This window comes from Lepidochelys kempii, chromosome 6 (assembly GCF_965140285.1).
Source record: "Lepidochelys kempii isolate rLepKem1 chromosome 6, rLepKem1.hap1, whole genome shotgun sequence".
Classification (NCBI taxonomy): domain Eukaryota; kingdom Metazoa; phylum Chordata; order Testudines; family Cheloniidae; genus Lepidochelys; species Lepidochelys kempii.
The window spans coordinates 64924984-64941683 of record NC_136385.1 but is presented as its reverse complement, the minus strand read 5'-3'; the positions used below and the strand labels follow the sequence as shown (position 1 = coordinate 64941683).

The 16700-nt window shown below is 41.9% G+C and overlaps 1 protein-coding gene across 6 annotated transcripts in view; it reads right to left on the bottom strand.

Moving 5' to 3' along the window:
• The window catches only part of RAD51B (RAD51 paralog B), a 713264-nt gene that overhangs the window by 183293 nt on the left and 513271 nt on the right, over nt 1-16700 (bottom strand). For 5 of the 6 annotated variants that reach the window (XM_078853308.1, XM_078853310.1, XM_078853309.1 and 2 more), the window contains one exon: nt 6057-6135. The exons of the other annotated variant lie outside the window; for it this stretch is intronic. In XM_078853308.1, the coding sequence (XP_078709434.1) occupies nt 6057-6135 (79 nt within the window). The remainder of the gene's footprint in view (nt 1-6056; nt 6136-16700) is intronic. 6 annotated transcript variants of the gene reach the window in all.

Here is a 16700-nt window from a genome sequence, read left to right as displayed (position 1 = left end):
CACTACCTCAGGGCTCTGGGGGCTATTTAAAGGGCCTGCGGCTCCCCTGCTTCTACTGCCCCGATCCTTTAAATAGCCCCTGGAGCAGCGGCGGTGGGGCTCCAGCAGCTATTTAAAGGGCCGGGGTGGTAGAAGCAGGGGAGCCCCAGGTCCTTTAAATAGCTGCCGGAGCCCCGCAGCCGCTATCCCAGGGCTCCAGCCGCGGGGCTCTGGAGGCAATTTAAAGGGCCTGGGGCTCCAGCCACGGCTGAGAGCCCCAGGCCCTTTAAACTGCCCCCTGGGGAAGCCGGGCTACCCCAGTACAGTGCACTGGCTCTTGCCGGTACGCCATACCGAGGTGTACTGGCTTACTTTCACCTCTGCCTTCTGGTGAGTTCTTTAGGGAGCAGGGTAGTGGAGGAAGATGAAAACTGTTTTCAGTGCTAACACTTGATTCCCCAGATGCAAAAGCTGGAGGCATTGCTGTAGGAAAAACAATGGCTCTGAAATGCAATCAGAATCTAGTTCCTTGCTTGTAGGCTCCTCCACATTTCTTTCTGATGCCCAATATTTCCATACTTTGCATATCCCCTTTATTTTATTTATCGGTGTCAATCATTGTTCCACCTGTGGAAAACTGCCACCCTGCACTCCCTCCGATCTGTTCAACCTGTACCCTAAATTCTCCCTCCCAAGAGAATCACACATCCCTTATCTCTACAAGCCACAAGTCACCTGTCCCAGTAACTCGTGACACACAACATACTTAACGTTCCACAACACCTGCTAAAAGGATGGGCGAGTGGGGTGGAGGGGGAAGTCAGGATGTTACAATCCCCTCAAGAATCAATCATCACTTCTACAATGCTCCGCACTCCTGTGGTCCCAGAAGTCAAAACCTGTCACATGGCAGTACAGGGAACCTTATCAGTGTATTCAGTATCAGGGAGTGAGGGGAATCAGTCTGCACGAGGGGGAGAGTGTTGACCCCCAATCGCAGTAAAATTACAGCTTTTTAAAATTAAAGAATAAAACATAGACTCAGTGATCTCATGTACACCTGAGCAACTCTGCAGTAACTCTAAATGGCTTTTTAATCTAGTGGACAAAGGCACAGCCAATGGCTGGAAGCTGAAGCCAGACAAATTCAAATGAGAAATAAAACACAAGTGTTTAACCGTGAGTGTGATTCACTATTGGAATACATGGCCCAGGGAAGTGGTGGATTCTCCATTTCTTGATGTCTTCAAATCAAGACTAGATGCTTTTCTAGAAGAGATGCTTTAGCCAAGCACAAGTTATTGGGCTCAATACGGGGGTTACTGAGTGAAATTCTATGGCTTGTTTTATACAGGAGTCAGACTAGATGATCTAACGGTCCCTTCTGGCCTTAAACTCTATGAATCTAAAAAACCCCAAAGAAGTAATTTCTCATACCAACTCCCATTTCACGCATAAATATTATTGCTTTGTGTTTTGGTACCTCTTATAAAGAGTGAATTATTTCACTAAGTACTGGGGTAAATCACCTGGTACTAGGATTCAGTGAAAAATCACAGTAGGTTTATCCTTTGGGGATGAAGAAAGAAGGTGTTTGTGCAAATGGCCATCGTTCTGCCCAGTCATTCTTTTAAGTACTGTCCTCTCACTAACAGAGAGGATACTTGGTTGAGGTGGGAGGAGAGAGACAATTTCACAGGCAGTAGAATCTGTACTAACGCTACCATAATAGAGAGTCCAACATATCTCTCAGAATGTTGTTCTCAAATAATTATAGTCAGAGATGTATACAGTATACAACCTAAAACTGACATCCTCTGATTCAACTTATCTTCTTCCTGGTTGTGTACATGTGGCTGAGTCACATCTACCAACTTTACAGACATAAACAAATGTTTGTTCCATTTAGCGCCATTGAAACCTCACAACTATGGGAGAGCGAGCTGGAGTCTATTCTGACTCAGGCATCAGAAACAGAATTGTCAGGTAATCACTGACTGCAATAGTTACCAGAACTGGCGTGTCACTCTGAAAGAACTCAATTTTCTGATGCCAGGAGGAGTTTATCCCACTAACGGTTAGAAAAATAATCTTTTGACTTACATACTTAGTCTAGTAGATCTGAAATCATTGGCAGGGAATACATATAAATAAGGAATCTTGTGTCATTATTATTACTGTTATTTTTCTTTTTAAGTGAGTCACTTTCCTCACTTTAACTGCAATTTTATGTTGCATTTGGGCGGGGTGGGGGTGGAGAGGTGGTAGAGGGACGCAAGCAATACAATTTGGATCCAGATTTCAAAAACTTGAACATTTTTGGGATGTTCAGATCCAGGTTTTTGGTTTGTCTGATTATTTAAGTAAAGGCTGTTTGATCTGCAGCTAGGACTGGATTTTGGAGTCAAAGTTCAGACTCATGAGGGATCTACATTACATTATATCATAAAACTAATAGGGTTTTTCTGAGTCCCCCGCCCCCCCAATGCACACACACATCCACACCTACACACCATATTTTAAGTTGAGGATGAGGATGGCTGAAGACTGGCTTCCTTGGTTAAGCCTCTGACTAGTCATCCTTGTTTTCCAATTGTCAAGTTGCATTTCTTTAGATTGAAAACAGGAATAAAAGGAGAGAATAACTGGATTCTTTTCAAACCTGAATGCTTCAAGTTTACAAAGGCAGCGAAGTTTCTCTCTGCAGTGACCTTGGGCAGCTTGGAGCTCTTCTCAAATGATATAAGAGGTGTGGTTTTTCCTTCATTAGAGTCTCTCTGAACAATTTTCTGTGCTTATACTGAGGCCATGAGATCCAAAGAGACCGGGCAAACAGAGCAGCAATTTACATCAACAAAGAGGATTTTGATGCACTCCTCCGAATGGGCAGCATTACCATGTTAATAGCCATTTGCTCTCAGCCCTCTTTTCCTAAGGACGCTGGAGACTTTTGCAAATGGAGAACAGTTCCGCTTTCCATTTTAATTGCAACAATAGCAGAAGAGATCCTTAAACTGCATCAAATAGCAGCCTGTGAAATCCCTAACTAGCTGCACCGCCTCTCCTGCTATTTATTATCCTCTGGTCCATGGAACAAAGCGGGGAAAAGCTCCTCCTGCTTTTAGCCCGTTTCACATATCCTAATCCCTCAGAGGCGGCAATGGGAATTGCTTGTGGAGCTGTTAAATCAAACTTTCACTTTGTCTTTTATTCCCCCCTCCTCCTTTATAATCAAGGAGTTTCCAGGTACATTTTCAATGTCAATTTGTTTATGGCCTCTTGGTTAATAGACTAATGATGGGACCCCCACAGTTAGAGGAAAGAATCCTGGGCATTTCATTTCAGACAGCTGCTGTTTCTCACCAGTTCCCACACTCATCCCCTTGTTCTCTTGTCAGACGCCCTGAATGTGCTCCCCTTCCTGACACCGACTGCCGTGCACAACAAAGACTAAATGGAAAAGCTGCCTCTGCTATCAGCCTATGGGATAGATTCCATTTGTTAGCAGTAAGTTGCCTTTCAGCCAGCAGCACAGGTACCATCTCTCGCCAGACATGCCTCAGTTAGCTGCCTGTCACCCATTACTCAGCATCTGGCCTCTCTTCAGAAAGAAGCACAGGTTCTACCTCTCCCATAGTTTCCAGGCACTTTTCAGGCAGAAACCTGGTCTCCCCTTGTACTAGATACCCAGTTACCTCTTGGCTAGCAGGTTAGGTATCCTCCTATCTGACACTCAGCATTTCCAAATGTTTTGTTACACTCCTTCCTCTGTGTTTTGAGCAGTAACAAGCCCATTTTTGGTGCTCAGAACAGAATAAACGAAACAACAACAATAATAATAGTAATTTGGGGGCTGAATGTAGAACACTCACTCACAGGAGTAACCCCATTCAAGTAAATGAGACTCTACTCATCTGAGAAAGTGCTCACAAGTGTAAGTAAGTGTAAACAGGGCCTTAGTGCTTAGACGCCATTTCTCAATAACACTGAACTCATTAAAAAGAACCGAGAAGAACAGAGGTGGATTACATAAAAGCACAGACTCAGATTGAGTCCTGTGACATCTAAGGTTCAGACACTGGAGTCTGGTCTCTTGTTAGGAGGTTAACTACTAAATGGAATAGACTGTGGCAAATTACTAGGGAAAACAGGACCTTGTTTTCCTCCCTATCTTTAATTAAAGTCAACTTTCCACAGCAATAAGAAAGGGAAAATAACAAACAAACAAACAAGGATCTGAAATTATAACTGCCTGGTCAAAATCTAATATGTGGATAAAATAAATATGAGTTTCAAACTGCTTTTGAGATGTGTAAAGAATGTATGACAAAGGATTTGTTTAGATTAATCTGGGTTTATCTTTTATCCTCCTTTAAAAAAAAAAGTGATTTAACATTGTACACCTGGAGACAAACAATAAAGTGCAAAAAGCAACTACCATCTCCCTGCAACAATGCAGTCTAAAAGCCAGCTATAAGAGGCTCCTACTCCACGATCATGGTAAATGACCAAGCCAATTTGTTCCTCTGAAAGGGCAGAATCCAATCAATGGGGAACCTGTACTCCCGGTTGAAGAAAGTGGACTCAAACAAACAAAAATATTCATCAGACAAACACTTCCATGTTCTGACAGAAGAGACCTTTGGGAAGGAATGATTTTCAGTGTTAGTGTCTGGGGATAGATACATCAGGAGATGGGTCCACTTGGCTAATTATGGTTAGAATGATCCTCCAGAACTATGAAGATGTTTGGGACAGACATAAAATAGCCCTTTCTTTTACTCTGGGCTGCATCTAAAAATATCCATACCCACCCCTACTAGCCTACTCCACTTAAAGTAAAGAAAATTGTTCCTGACTTCTGTAGCCTGTTTAGGTTACTGATACCAAATGAGGCAGATTAAGCTTTCAACATCAGTAAGAATGCATTGGATATAGTGTCCAACTGTTTAGAGAGCAACTAGTGGACCCCACAAACAAGCACACAACTGAGTCAAACAAACAAAAATGGATACATTGCATTGAAAATCATCTGAGTACCCTTTTTCTCTGACCATTGTAAATTGCTATTATTATTTGTATTAACATAAGTAGAACCTACAAGCCCCAGTCATGGACCAGGAAAACACAGTGCGAGGTTCTGTAAAAAGACCAAACAAAAAGATAGCCCCTTCTCCAAAGAGCTTACAATTTAAGTTGCCACAGATCCAAGCCTATCCTAGCAGAATCCAGCCATAGATAAACACACCATTGAGTCTGGGAGTATGGCTTTTTGGTATGTAGTTAAATACAAGGCTTACACTGTTTCATAGGATCAGCTAGACCAGTGATTTCCCAGCCACTGAAGACTGAGGAATTGTGAGACTGAGGTTTTTAAACAATATCTGCTCCATAGCAGGTCAGATTGCATACATCTGAATGGGAGGGGCAGGCACCGATAGGTCTACCTTAAGAATTTATTCTGGTAATTTGGATCAATTAGGAAAATGGGTGGAAATCAACCAAGACCAGTTCACCAAAACATGGATTCAGTACGGTGAGTCCACTTTTTTAAACATATCAACAAATGAGTAGACCACTCCCTATTATACAGAATCATAGGTGTATTTATGGCCAGATGGTCTTCACCTTAAGGTAATCACAACAAGACATGTATAAGAAAGGAGAGTGATAATGATTTCCTGTGTTTTTATTGGTCTCAGTCTAATGGCTACGAGGGGACAATATAATATTGCATATTTTTATCATATTTCAAGACATGTATGTTTCTCCAGGAGAAGTATACCTACTGGAGAGATGCTACCAGAATAATTTGGTTTTACCTTGAATGAAAACTGGGAGACTTGATTAATTGCTTCACGGCTCATTTGCTCTCAGATATATGGAAATACGCAGCAACCCAATTCAGTATAATTCAAGACAGTACAACGAAAGGAGCAGTGGGAGTGTGTTTGTCAGCCAGCTTGCTCTAATACATTATTTTAATTAGTTATCAAGGCACTATTTTAAACAATCACAGTGTTTCCTGCCTTCAGCCTACTTAAAACACCCATTGGTAAAACAATTTGTGATCTTACCTTGAAGAACCAGACCAGAATTTTCAATGGTGTAGAAGAAAGCTGAGAATGGAGCAACGGGAGATTTAGCAACCAGGACCTGCAGAACAACAACAAGAAATCCCTAAAATGTATTGATTACAACTCAAGTTTGTGGATTAATCTTTGTAGATTTACTTTTCTGAAACTACTACCATGAGTTAAAGTACAAGGTACAGTATGCTGCAGAGGGACTATAAAATGGCCATTGATTACGTCTCTTCAGTTCTAAAGTATCCGAGATTCTTATGAAAAACAAGTACAGATCATGCTGGCATTTTAAAAGGATTCATGGGTCTTGCAAGAACTTCATGGAAGTGTGCAGTTCATGGAAACTGCACACTCTCCCCCCATTTCTCTACTTCTCACAAGTGTTTATTAACCCTGGTCAAATATCATGAACTCTCTTGCTGGTGCAGTCAGTTGTACCCAGAGGGCTTCAGCTGAGTGAAGGCTGGTGGCACCACCAGTGCCTGACTTTCCTGGAGGGTTTTCTGAGTAAGAACTGCTTTAATCTCCACTGACGGCTCCAGAGATGCACATCCTGGCCACTCTCTATTCCATCCCAGTGGCACTCACCTTTAAGGCTGTGCTGCTCTGCTGTGTGTTCCCTGACAGCAGGGCACTTGAATTTAGCCTAGTATTCGACTGTGTGAGCTCTAATCTGCAATCAGGTCTAGGATGCTCCAAAGCCCAGTCTTAGAGCTGCCTTAGCTCCATTACAGGTTTGACCACACACCACTGAAGAGGAGATGGGCTGTGCCATAGCTCTGATACACAAGAGACAGGCTTATCATTAAGGTAGAGAGTTGTAGCTTAATGTACCAGTCACCAAAGCCTGATGTATCACTGGCTTTTTGTACCACAGGTTGAGGATCACTGACTTACAACATACGCTGAAAAAAGAGAGATCTCTATCACCTCTCTGAAACGTGCCAAGCACTGCATGAAGGGTAATCAGCCCAAATCCTGAACCAATGATTCCTGCATGGACACTGCAGGAGAAGGTGACACTGACAGTTGTTGGTAAACACTTGAATGCTCACTGCTTTTCTTCCTCCCAAGAAAGGAAAGAAACTGGAAATCAGGTTACCAGCCTTTGGTTTTCAGAGCAGTGTTCCCAGCCTCACAACTCAAAGGGCTCCATTTAAGTAGGCTGCTGATCCAAAGCACATGCTTTAAATGCAGCGATGTCATGCCCATGTGTCTATTATACCGGGTCTGACTGCTTTGTCTATTTCTTTATGTATAAATTCCTTTCAGCAACAACTATAAGGCCCTCCTAGCAGCATGTTTTAGGGCCATTCTTCTTAGGGATTAAAGTCCTGAAGCCATGTGTCTTATAAAACCCCACATCTCCCTCTGCTCCAGGATGTGCAAAAAGCTCTGTCATTTCTCAATGCCTGTTAAATAACACAGCCAGGTGCAGAGTTATCCCTTGAAATCTGCATTTTTATTACAGTTCATACAATAATGGCTTGATGCAAAGAGATACAGCTCCCACTGATTTCAACTGGAGTTGCGAGTGCTGAATACTTCTGAAAGTCAGGACCCAATTCAGCAAAACATACAAGCATGGATTTAACTTTAAGTTAACTAAGTTGGGGATTGCTGGACAAGCAATTTAGCTGGATGTTTTTGCTAAAATGATCAGAAGGAAAATATTTAACCATTTTTATGCCACCAGATTTCAAAGACAACATTCCATGGGTAATGAGGGAAGTTCACCCCACTCAGAACTCTTATTTAAGATTTGACTGCAAACTTGGGCAGACAAGACTGCATCATTTTACACTCATATGTGTTTGGAAAGTTTCTTCACAAATGCAAGGGCTAGGAGTTTAACAATATCAGCAATGAAGGCTTATATTCTGGAGCACAACTCGGCAGCAAGAGGTGGATTGTGCAGCTGAAGAATCATACGACACTTAACCTTCCAACAAGTGTTTGTCACAATTTGGAGTGTGATTAAGACCAGTTAGAGGTGGTATCACCACTTGTCCTGTAATCCCAAATATCTTAAAATGCTCTGAAGATGTAGCTTCATGTCTGGATGCTCCCAGCTAGCATACAAGTACGCACCAAGTGTCTGTGTGTTGAGCAACCCTGATTCAATGCTCTGACCCCAGCAGCCTGCCTACAACACAATAGCCCCACTCTTGTCTCCACCAGTCTTTGGTTACTACTTTTAGGGTGACCCCAACACACCCCCAGTCCCGAATTCTCCCAAAATCATCTGCCCTGAAGTGGCTCAGCCCTCTCCTGGAATACCCAGAGAAGCAAATAAAGGTCATTGCTCCTCTAAAGAGATATAAGCACAGCTTATTACTTTAAGTGGAGTTAACAATCACTTCAGTTCAAACACAGCACTGGGTTGGTTTAGATTAAAAGTAAAATGGTTTACTTAACAAAAAGAGATAGGTTTTCAGTGAGATCAAGTGCAAAGAATACAGACAAAATGGTTACAAGCACATAAAAATAAAATATGTTTTCTAGTGGTGAAGACTCAACAAACTACAGCCTTGGTTCAAGGTAGATTTCTCGCTAATCTTTTTACATCCAATCGTGGCCGACTTTCTCTGAGTCAGGACCTTCATAAGTACAAGGTGCTGGTTTCCCTGGTCTTCCTAGGTGAAAGATCTTTGCCTAAGCAGGTTTCTCACATATATTCAGTTCCCAGGGACTTCAACCCCTTTGGACGAAGGGCCCATCTTTCTCAGCTTGCAAGAGCTCTGGCTCCTTGTGTCTGTCCTGTGATGGATGTCAAGATGGCTTCTTCTTGTATTCACTGTATTGTCCCCAGACTCAGGATACTATTCTTATCTTCCTGTGGACTTCCCACCCCTCTGCTGATTTGTATATGTTAATGGGGCTTCCATTTTTTCTGGTCCCACCTTCCTTAATTTCACTGGAGACAGATAGATAGCTGCCTTCCCTCCTCTCTGGGGGAAAACCTGTTTCCATCTTTGTTTGGTCACAGACTTTAAAGCATAATATTAGTGAGTATCCATAATTCCTCACATAGTGTTAATACATACATTTCACAATGAAATTAATCATGAATGTGTCACCAGTTTGCGTATGATACCTTACATGATCCATTTTAGATATACATTATGACAACAGTGAGTTGGGGTACACTGGGCTGGTCAGACCATCTGAAACCCACTGCTCTGTACCAGGGAGTCCCTTGCCATCTGGCACTGGGGTGCTCTTAGGGTCACGGTGTTGCATGGCACAGTAAAAGCCAAGGAGATCTATACAGTAGCTATGCTCTATTTGTCTTATAGGTCAGCACACAGATCATATTCAGATTTCTTGTGACCCAGTCTCATATTATTCTGATAAAGGCAGCAAAAAAAAAAACAAACCCTCCTGACATCTGGTCTTTAAACCTAACCAGGATGATCCACATTTTCTCTACTTCAAAACTAGATTCAATCTTATGGTCTTCAGAATTTATATGTAATGTTTGTTGGCCTGGCAATTTACCCTCACTAGTAAGGTATGAAATAAAGGCGGACACACAAATACAGCACGTACAGCCAAAGAACATCGGGTCAGTCACCAGCATCAATGTTTTGCTTGAGCCATGAGAAGTCAGCAAAGCCATCTCAGGATGCAATGTAACCTTTGTGACCTGCTCCATGCAGGAACACCCCGCAAAGCAAGCACTTTCCCCTCCTGCACATTAATTATTGTTCTTACTGTAACAAGCTGCTGGAGAAAGAAGTGTGTTAGAGATCGTGTCTGTGATTCATCCTGACAGTATCAGAATTTCCTTTCCTGTACTTCCCACCCCCCATCTTTCACTTCAATGTTCCAGCTCTTCTCAATTGAATGTGGGGAGGGAGAGAAGCCATAGAAATAATAAAAAAAAAAAGGTGCCACCATATTTGTCCTTACCATGCTTGTTGCATACTACTATAGTCTGAAAACAGTGTTCATTCTTATTCATCTGGGGTCAAACTGAGACAAAAAAACAGTAATGATGCTCTACTACAGTCTCCCCCAGAACTGCAGGATGTTTCTGTTAAACAGATCTACAGATAAATAGTTTAGAAATTTGACATTTAAGGTCAAATTATCAGTACTCTGTGCAAAATAGGGGGCACAATTGCTAATCTATATTTGCATGCACATTAATTGCATGCACAAATGGACAGACATCCAAATGACCATTTGTGCATTCAGTTACCATAGTTTTATGCACAGTCTTGGTATGTGCATAAATAAGTGTAAATCTGCATATGCGTGCACACTTTCAAAGGTACACCACAAGTCTCCTTTGAAAAATTTGCCATAAATTATCATTTGGGTTCAGAGTTAACATTCCATTCAGAAGAATGGGGGCAATTCATGCCAGGCAAAGCTTTTGTTTAATTTTACATTTCTGCAGATTCAGAAAGACAGCTTTGCACAGTCTTATTTTAAAGGTTATCTTTCCAACCAGAAAGGCTAGATATTCATTTTTTTCAAATGAAATCTTAAATTTTACATGAACATAGTTTTGCAAAGTGTTCCTGATTGATATGCATATATGTACCTATTCAACCACCAGATTAGGAGAACAGAGGACAGGAATACAGAATAGCACCCAGGACTATCCCTGAGTTTGAGGCAGTACACAGCATTCCATGTCCCTGAAGGGAGGTGGGGAGTACAACCCTCCCAGCCCATCTCATACACACAGGGCCCAACGGACTGGGACCACCCAAACCAGCAACCTCCTTGATATCCCTCATGTGATTAAGGATTTGCCGGATGATGGAGTAAAAGGAGGAAGAGGGAAGCTTGCTATTTTCCAGAAGTTAATTTATGGGTAAATGGCTCTCATTACCACCTTGCTCAGGAATACTTGTAGCTAGCACCGGTTTCTCTCACCGGAGGTAGAATGTTCAGGTGGCCAGCTGAAGGGTTTTGGCCAACTAGATAAGGTTTCCAGTACAACAAAGGTTCAGGAACATTTGAGCAGACAGATCTAATGGAGAAAACGTGCCTTAGAAATGCCCAGGTAATGTTAACTATAGATGTTACCCCAGCTTTAGTCATTCCCACCCCAAATTTGAGGGGTTTTGTAATCTGAACTGGAATTGAAATCCAAATTCTGCATATGATGCCTAACTTTATAACAGGCTAAAACAAAATAAAAAAAAAAATCAAACAGCCCCAAACTCTGAGAGTTCAAAATCCATCTCTGACATTTGCACCCCGCTCTTATATAAAGGAGGGTTTTTCCCAGCCATTTGTTTGGTTTCATGGAGAAAAACTACTACACAAATCCTCTAATCCTCTGTAGGTGTACATGTCTACAGTCCTGACATCTCGCAGCACTATTTAAGCACTGGTGTCCTGTTGGGCATGGTGAAAGTGTAGTGTCCTGTTGGTTGGTGACATATAATACTAATTGAGGTGATTCAGTGAAAAGAAACTTCAGTGTAGGAAGTTACACAACAGTATTTCTGAAAAGGATACAAAGGCAATGACATGAGTTAAGCTACACAAACTTCTTAGGTTTCAGAGTAGCAGCCGTGTTAGTCTGTATTTGTTAGTCTCTAAGGTGCCACAAGTACTCTTTTTCTTTTTACAAACTTCTTAATCTATTTAATCAATACACCAAGGATGAGAACGTGTCCCCATAGAAGTCAATGGCAAAACTCCCATTGACTTCACTGCAGCCAAGGTTTCACCTCAAGAGTATACATTTTAAGGTGGGTGGAGTGGCCCATAAAAACGTAAGCTGGTTATTCATTATACAATAGTCACTCTTGAAAGCAAATGGTAGAGTTGGATGATAGCAGAAGTTGGAAACAAAGTCATGCCAAAGCCCTGACTTGGCAAGAACCGTCAAATCTTTTTTCAGTTACTTTTCATTTCAGTGTCACAGATTTACTCTAGACAGGCTTGTAATGATTATTATTTACTAACAAGGTGTGATAGGTGCTATATAAGCCACAGAAGAAAATATGGTTCCTGCCTTGAGGAGATTACAAAGATACAGAGATACCATGTAGGAGCTCAAATATTGCATTGATGACTATGGCTAGTAACTAGATAGATATGGTTAGATTAGATAAGAGAAGATAGATAGCACAATCCCAACGTACAAGATGCTGGGAGGCCTAATGACAACAAGAGAAAAAAGGTGTCTTAATGGAGTTTTGTTTAATTCGTGAAAGCATTCTTTTTAACACAGGTTACCGTTTGTGAGCTTTGCGGAAGAAGTGAATTGCAGAAGTCAGTGGTGTAACTGCAGAGCTATATAAATCCATGACAATATCAAGGAATATGGTGAATGGACAGTGAACTGAATGGACACGTCAGTACAATCAAACTTGATACCAGAGCCCAAGTGCTGTCAGAAAACAAAGAAAATCAGGAATAAATCTGCTACCAAAGGTAAAATTATCAAAATACAGTGGAGTTAAATCACCAATAGTTGGGACAAGTCTGGAGTCTGTGAGATTATTTTGATTGTAGCTATGGAACCTCAGCCTGTAAAAGGGACTAAAGTTTGTGAAGAAATAAGATTTCACAATGGAAGTCTAAAGATATTAATGAAATCACAAACTAGGAGAATTTGATGAAGTATTTGATTAAATGAGTTGCCTTAAGGATAATACTTCATTTCTGTTCAAACCATGATGAAACCCCAGTATTCTCCTCCCCCCCTCCCCGGCACATTGAGAAATTGAATTCTAAAGAAGGTAAACCACTTGAAGCCTAGATTCTCAGCAGTGGTTAAGGAACACTAGTTGCGGCTGCAGCTGCAGACGGAATGGATGCAAAAATGGTTTTAAGCCTACTTTTGCATTCATCAATCCTGGAGTTGTCCGGGCACCAGGCCAATCTATAGCATAAATTAGAACAGTCTGAAGGCTCCTCTAATTTATGTCAGCTACCAAAGTCTCCAAGCAGCCATTACAGCAATTGGGATTGACGATGTCCAGAGGTATCTACTTCTGCCCCCTTTTACCTAACCATACTTGCTGTGCTGGTAGCCTGGAAGGAAGGGGTGGTGCAGGAGGTGCTCTTGCTACTCTGTTCCACTGTAGGATCCCTCTACAGTGGGACTATCCTCCAGTGGCTGGCTAAGATGGCTCAGGGCAGCTTAACAAAAAAAGAAACAGTGAAGCAACTGACTCAATAAATTCAATAGCACTATTAGAAAAACAAAACAAGTCCCCAAAAATATGCCTAGATCCCAAGGAACTGAACAAAGCTACAAATGGAGAGCATTTTCAGCTCCCAAATATGAAAGAAGTAAGTAGCAGACTGAGTGGAACTAAACCCTTCAGTGTTTTGGACGTATCCAGAGGATTTTGGGAAACACCCGTGGATGACACCTAGATATACCACATGCACCATACCACACGGCAGATATTGTTTCCAAGAGCCACCTTTTAGCATCTCAATGTGTATGAAAAGTATTCAACAAGATGGCAGTATGGAGATCCCAGTGGTACTCACATCCTGGTTTAGGGCCAAACCAGAGAAGAATGTGAAATTTGTTCAAAGAAAGTTCTGACCGTGGCAGGAAAAAAGTTGAAAAATGTAATAAAAGAAAATGCCATATAGCAACACTGGAGCTAGAATATTTGAATAATTTATTAACCAAAACCAGATAATGCTAGAGACTCCTTTGAAAATACTAGGACGTCAAAATTAATAAGAATGACAGAGATTCCTAAGAATGGCCATGTGCTTTTCCAAATTCCTGCCACAAATGTTCATAGAAACTACCCCACCAAAAGGGTTCCAAAAAGTTGTAGGCCCAATTTTTTAAAAGGTATTTAGGCCTTGCTCTGCTCCCCGCTGCAATGCCTAACTGATTTAGGAGTCTAAGGGCTTGCCTACATGGTGCGGCAATGTGCATTAGAGAGGTGTGATTTCTAATACAGACTAATGCATTGAGCATTAATTGATCCATGTAGACCCTGCTGGTGCTTATGTGGACCAACATGTTAGTGTGCTTTAGAAATCACACATTCATAGTGTGTTGCTCAACTTGAAAGTCAATGGGACTTAGACTCCTAAGTGCCTGAATCATTTCTGAAAATGAGATTTAAGTTCGTAAGTCAGTTGGGTGTTGCGACACTGAGTCAAGCGATGCTTAAATTCCTTTAAAAACTTGGGCCTGTATAGCTACAGAAAGTGAGATACCCTCAAACACTGCAAAAGCTAAAGGAACTTTTAATGCGAGTTCCTGTTTTGCATTATTTTGGCCAGACAAATCAGTTACATTGAGAGTTGATGCCTCACAAAACAGACCCTTCTAGTCTTTTGTCCCTTTTGCCTTCCAGTCAACTAAACCTGTCAATACTTGCTATACAATATTACAGCTTGGAAACCAAAAACTGACTTTGTCAATAGCATTTTATTCCTTTGCATGTCCTCTTAAATAACACATCAGTATTAATGCACTGGCCCGGTAGATATCATAGAATAACAGGGTTTTGACAGCACTTGCTTTTTTTTTCTTTCTAAAGAGCTGGGGTAAATATTATTGTAGCACATTCCAGCCGAAGGAAAGAAAGCTTCATGTTAGGCTTCCCCGCAGGTTGCCTTAACCTACCCACCCTCCTCCCCCTTTATGCTACGTTTTCTTAGTTGTTTTTATTTCCTTGGAAAGAAATTCTGCTCCTGATCAAAAGGACAAAGTTTCTCTTTTTTCTTTTTTTCTTTTCTGGTGGATTTACCCCATCTCATCTTTTGTTGTCAGTGACTGAGGGGTAACAGGAAGGAAGGGGGAATACCCAAGTGACACACACACATACATATACAAAGGATTTTTAATTAATAACAAAACTATGGCTATGACCACTCCAACATGTATTTTGGAGGTTGTATGTCTAAAATGCATGGATAAACCACCAAATGTAGTAGATTTCCAAAATGAGTCTATCTCCCACCACTGCAGTTATTTCTTCTGAAATGACCTCAGAAAAATTAGTCTGTTTTGTTAGCCATGAATTCCCAACAGAACTCTCAACTGCATTACTGACAACTACATTTGCCTGGAAGAGCGTAGCTGAGAACTGAGAAGGAAACCCATTGAACTGGCAACGTCATTCAACAGGGAAGTGATTATCTTTGAAGGTTCAATTAGATGCATGTACTAATAAAACCAGTGCTAAACAAAACAAATCTTTCCTCTGATTGTGCCAAATGTCTAGGACAGACAATTCTCATGCCAGAATTTCGCTTAGAGTAGCTTTAGAAGAGATGTTTTTTCAGCTGCTTCAGAGCCTAGTAAAAGAGTGAGGAAAACAACCAAGTTGATTTTGCACCAAATAACTCAACAGACACCATTTTTTTTCTTTCTTGCTGCTTGAATCTTCTGTCCCTTGTTGGGGTTCACCTACCGCTTTAATGCCAATGTGTAGGGACTTGATACATTCTAGAAATGCAAATCCTGAGGCTGGAATGAAACAATTAAAGCAGCAGTTGTTATTTTGGGGGTGGTCTATATTTTTCTCAGGATCATGACAGCTTCAATTCTTAACCCTAGCTGCTTTGTGCTGCCCCAGCGCAATCGGAAAGGTGTCTTACAGGAGCAACCAAGGATTCCCCGAGAGAGGGGAATCCTAGAATGGCATAGAGGCAGCACAGACAGCTGTATGCCATCTACTTCCCATTCTCTTCTACACAGGGAGCATGTTTAAGGAGGGAGTGGGACTGTTTCCAAGATAGGAGAAGGCACAGTGCACGGTGTGCTGCCAGATCTTTACCCAGCACCAGAGTCCCTGTGAGTCTTAGAGCACAAATACTTGGATTCTCCACTCAGCAGACCTAGTGGATGTTCAGGGAGGCGGTACTTGGTAGGATCTGTGACACCTCCACTGTGTTATCTTTTCCACGTAGCCTCCCTGAGGGTCCTGGAAGCTTCCACAGCTAAAGGGAGTCCTTGGTAAATTACTGTAATGGTGCCACTCTGTCAGGGAGCTGGTGACCAGAACCCAGTGCAGAGGCACAGGGCCCTTGCCTAGGTGGTCCTAATCTCCATTAGATCCCCTAGAATGTACAAGTTTTGGGAGAAGGCCCTCCAGCCTTTTCTGCAGAGAGGCAGCAAACATCACTCCCTGGATGGGATGATGTGGGAGGATCACAAGAAGGGATGCTCACAGAGCTTTTTTGCCCCAGAATCTCTTCCTGCATTTTTTCTGCCTGAAGGTACGATCTGCACCTCTGAATAAAGAATGAAACAGCATGGTATACTGAACTAATCATAGAACCGTAAGGTGGATAAGTCCTTAGTCCTTATAATTACAAAGATCTCAAATGTGACTTTAAGGCACAGCCCTGCACTGTGAAGTACGGAGGCACATCACCCTACAAGGAGCTCTGACATTAATTCTGCCTCCCTGGGTCTCTCAGTGTGTATGGGGAGTGTTATTGCTGATATGCCCCTGAAGGGACTGCAAGATCCTTCCATCCTCCGCAGTCTGACAACTCATCATCATCATAGCTTGTCACTCCAAAACCTAAGCAAAGACCTGATACTGTCACTTATTTCAAACAGTTCCTTGGGAGAATAGCATGTTGACAGGGGAATCATGTCAGGTAGTTTTCCATTGTTTGCCTAGGCACATTTGGGGTCACTCCTCAGCTTCCACTTGGTGTTAT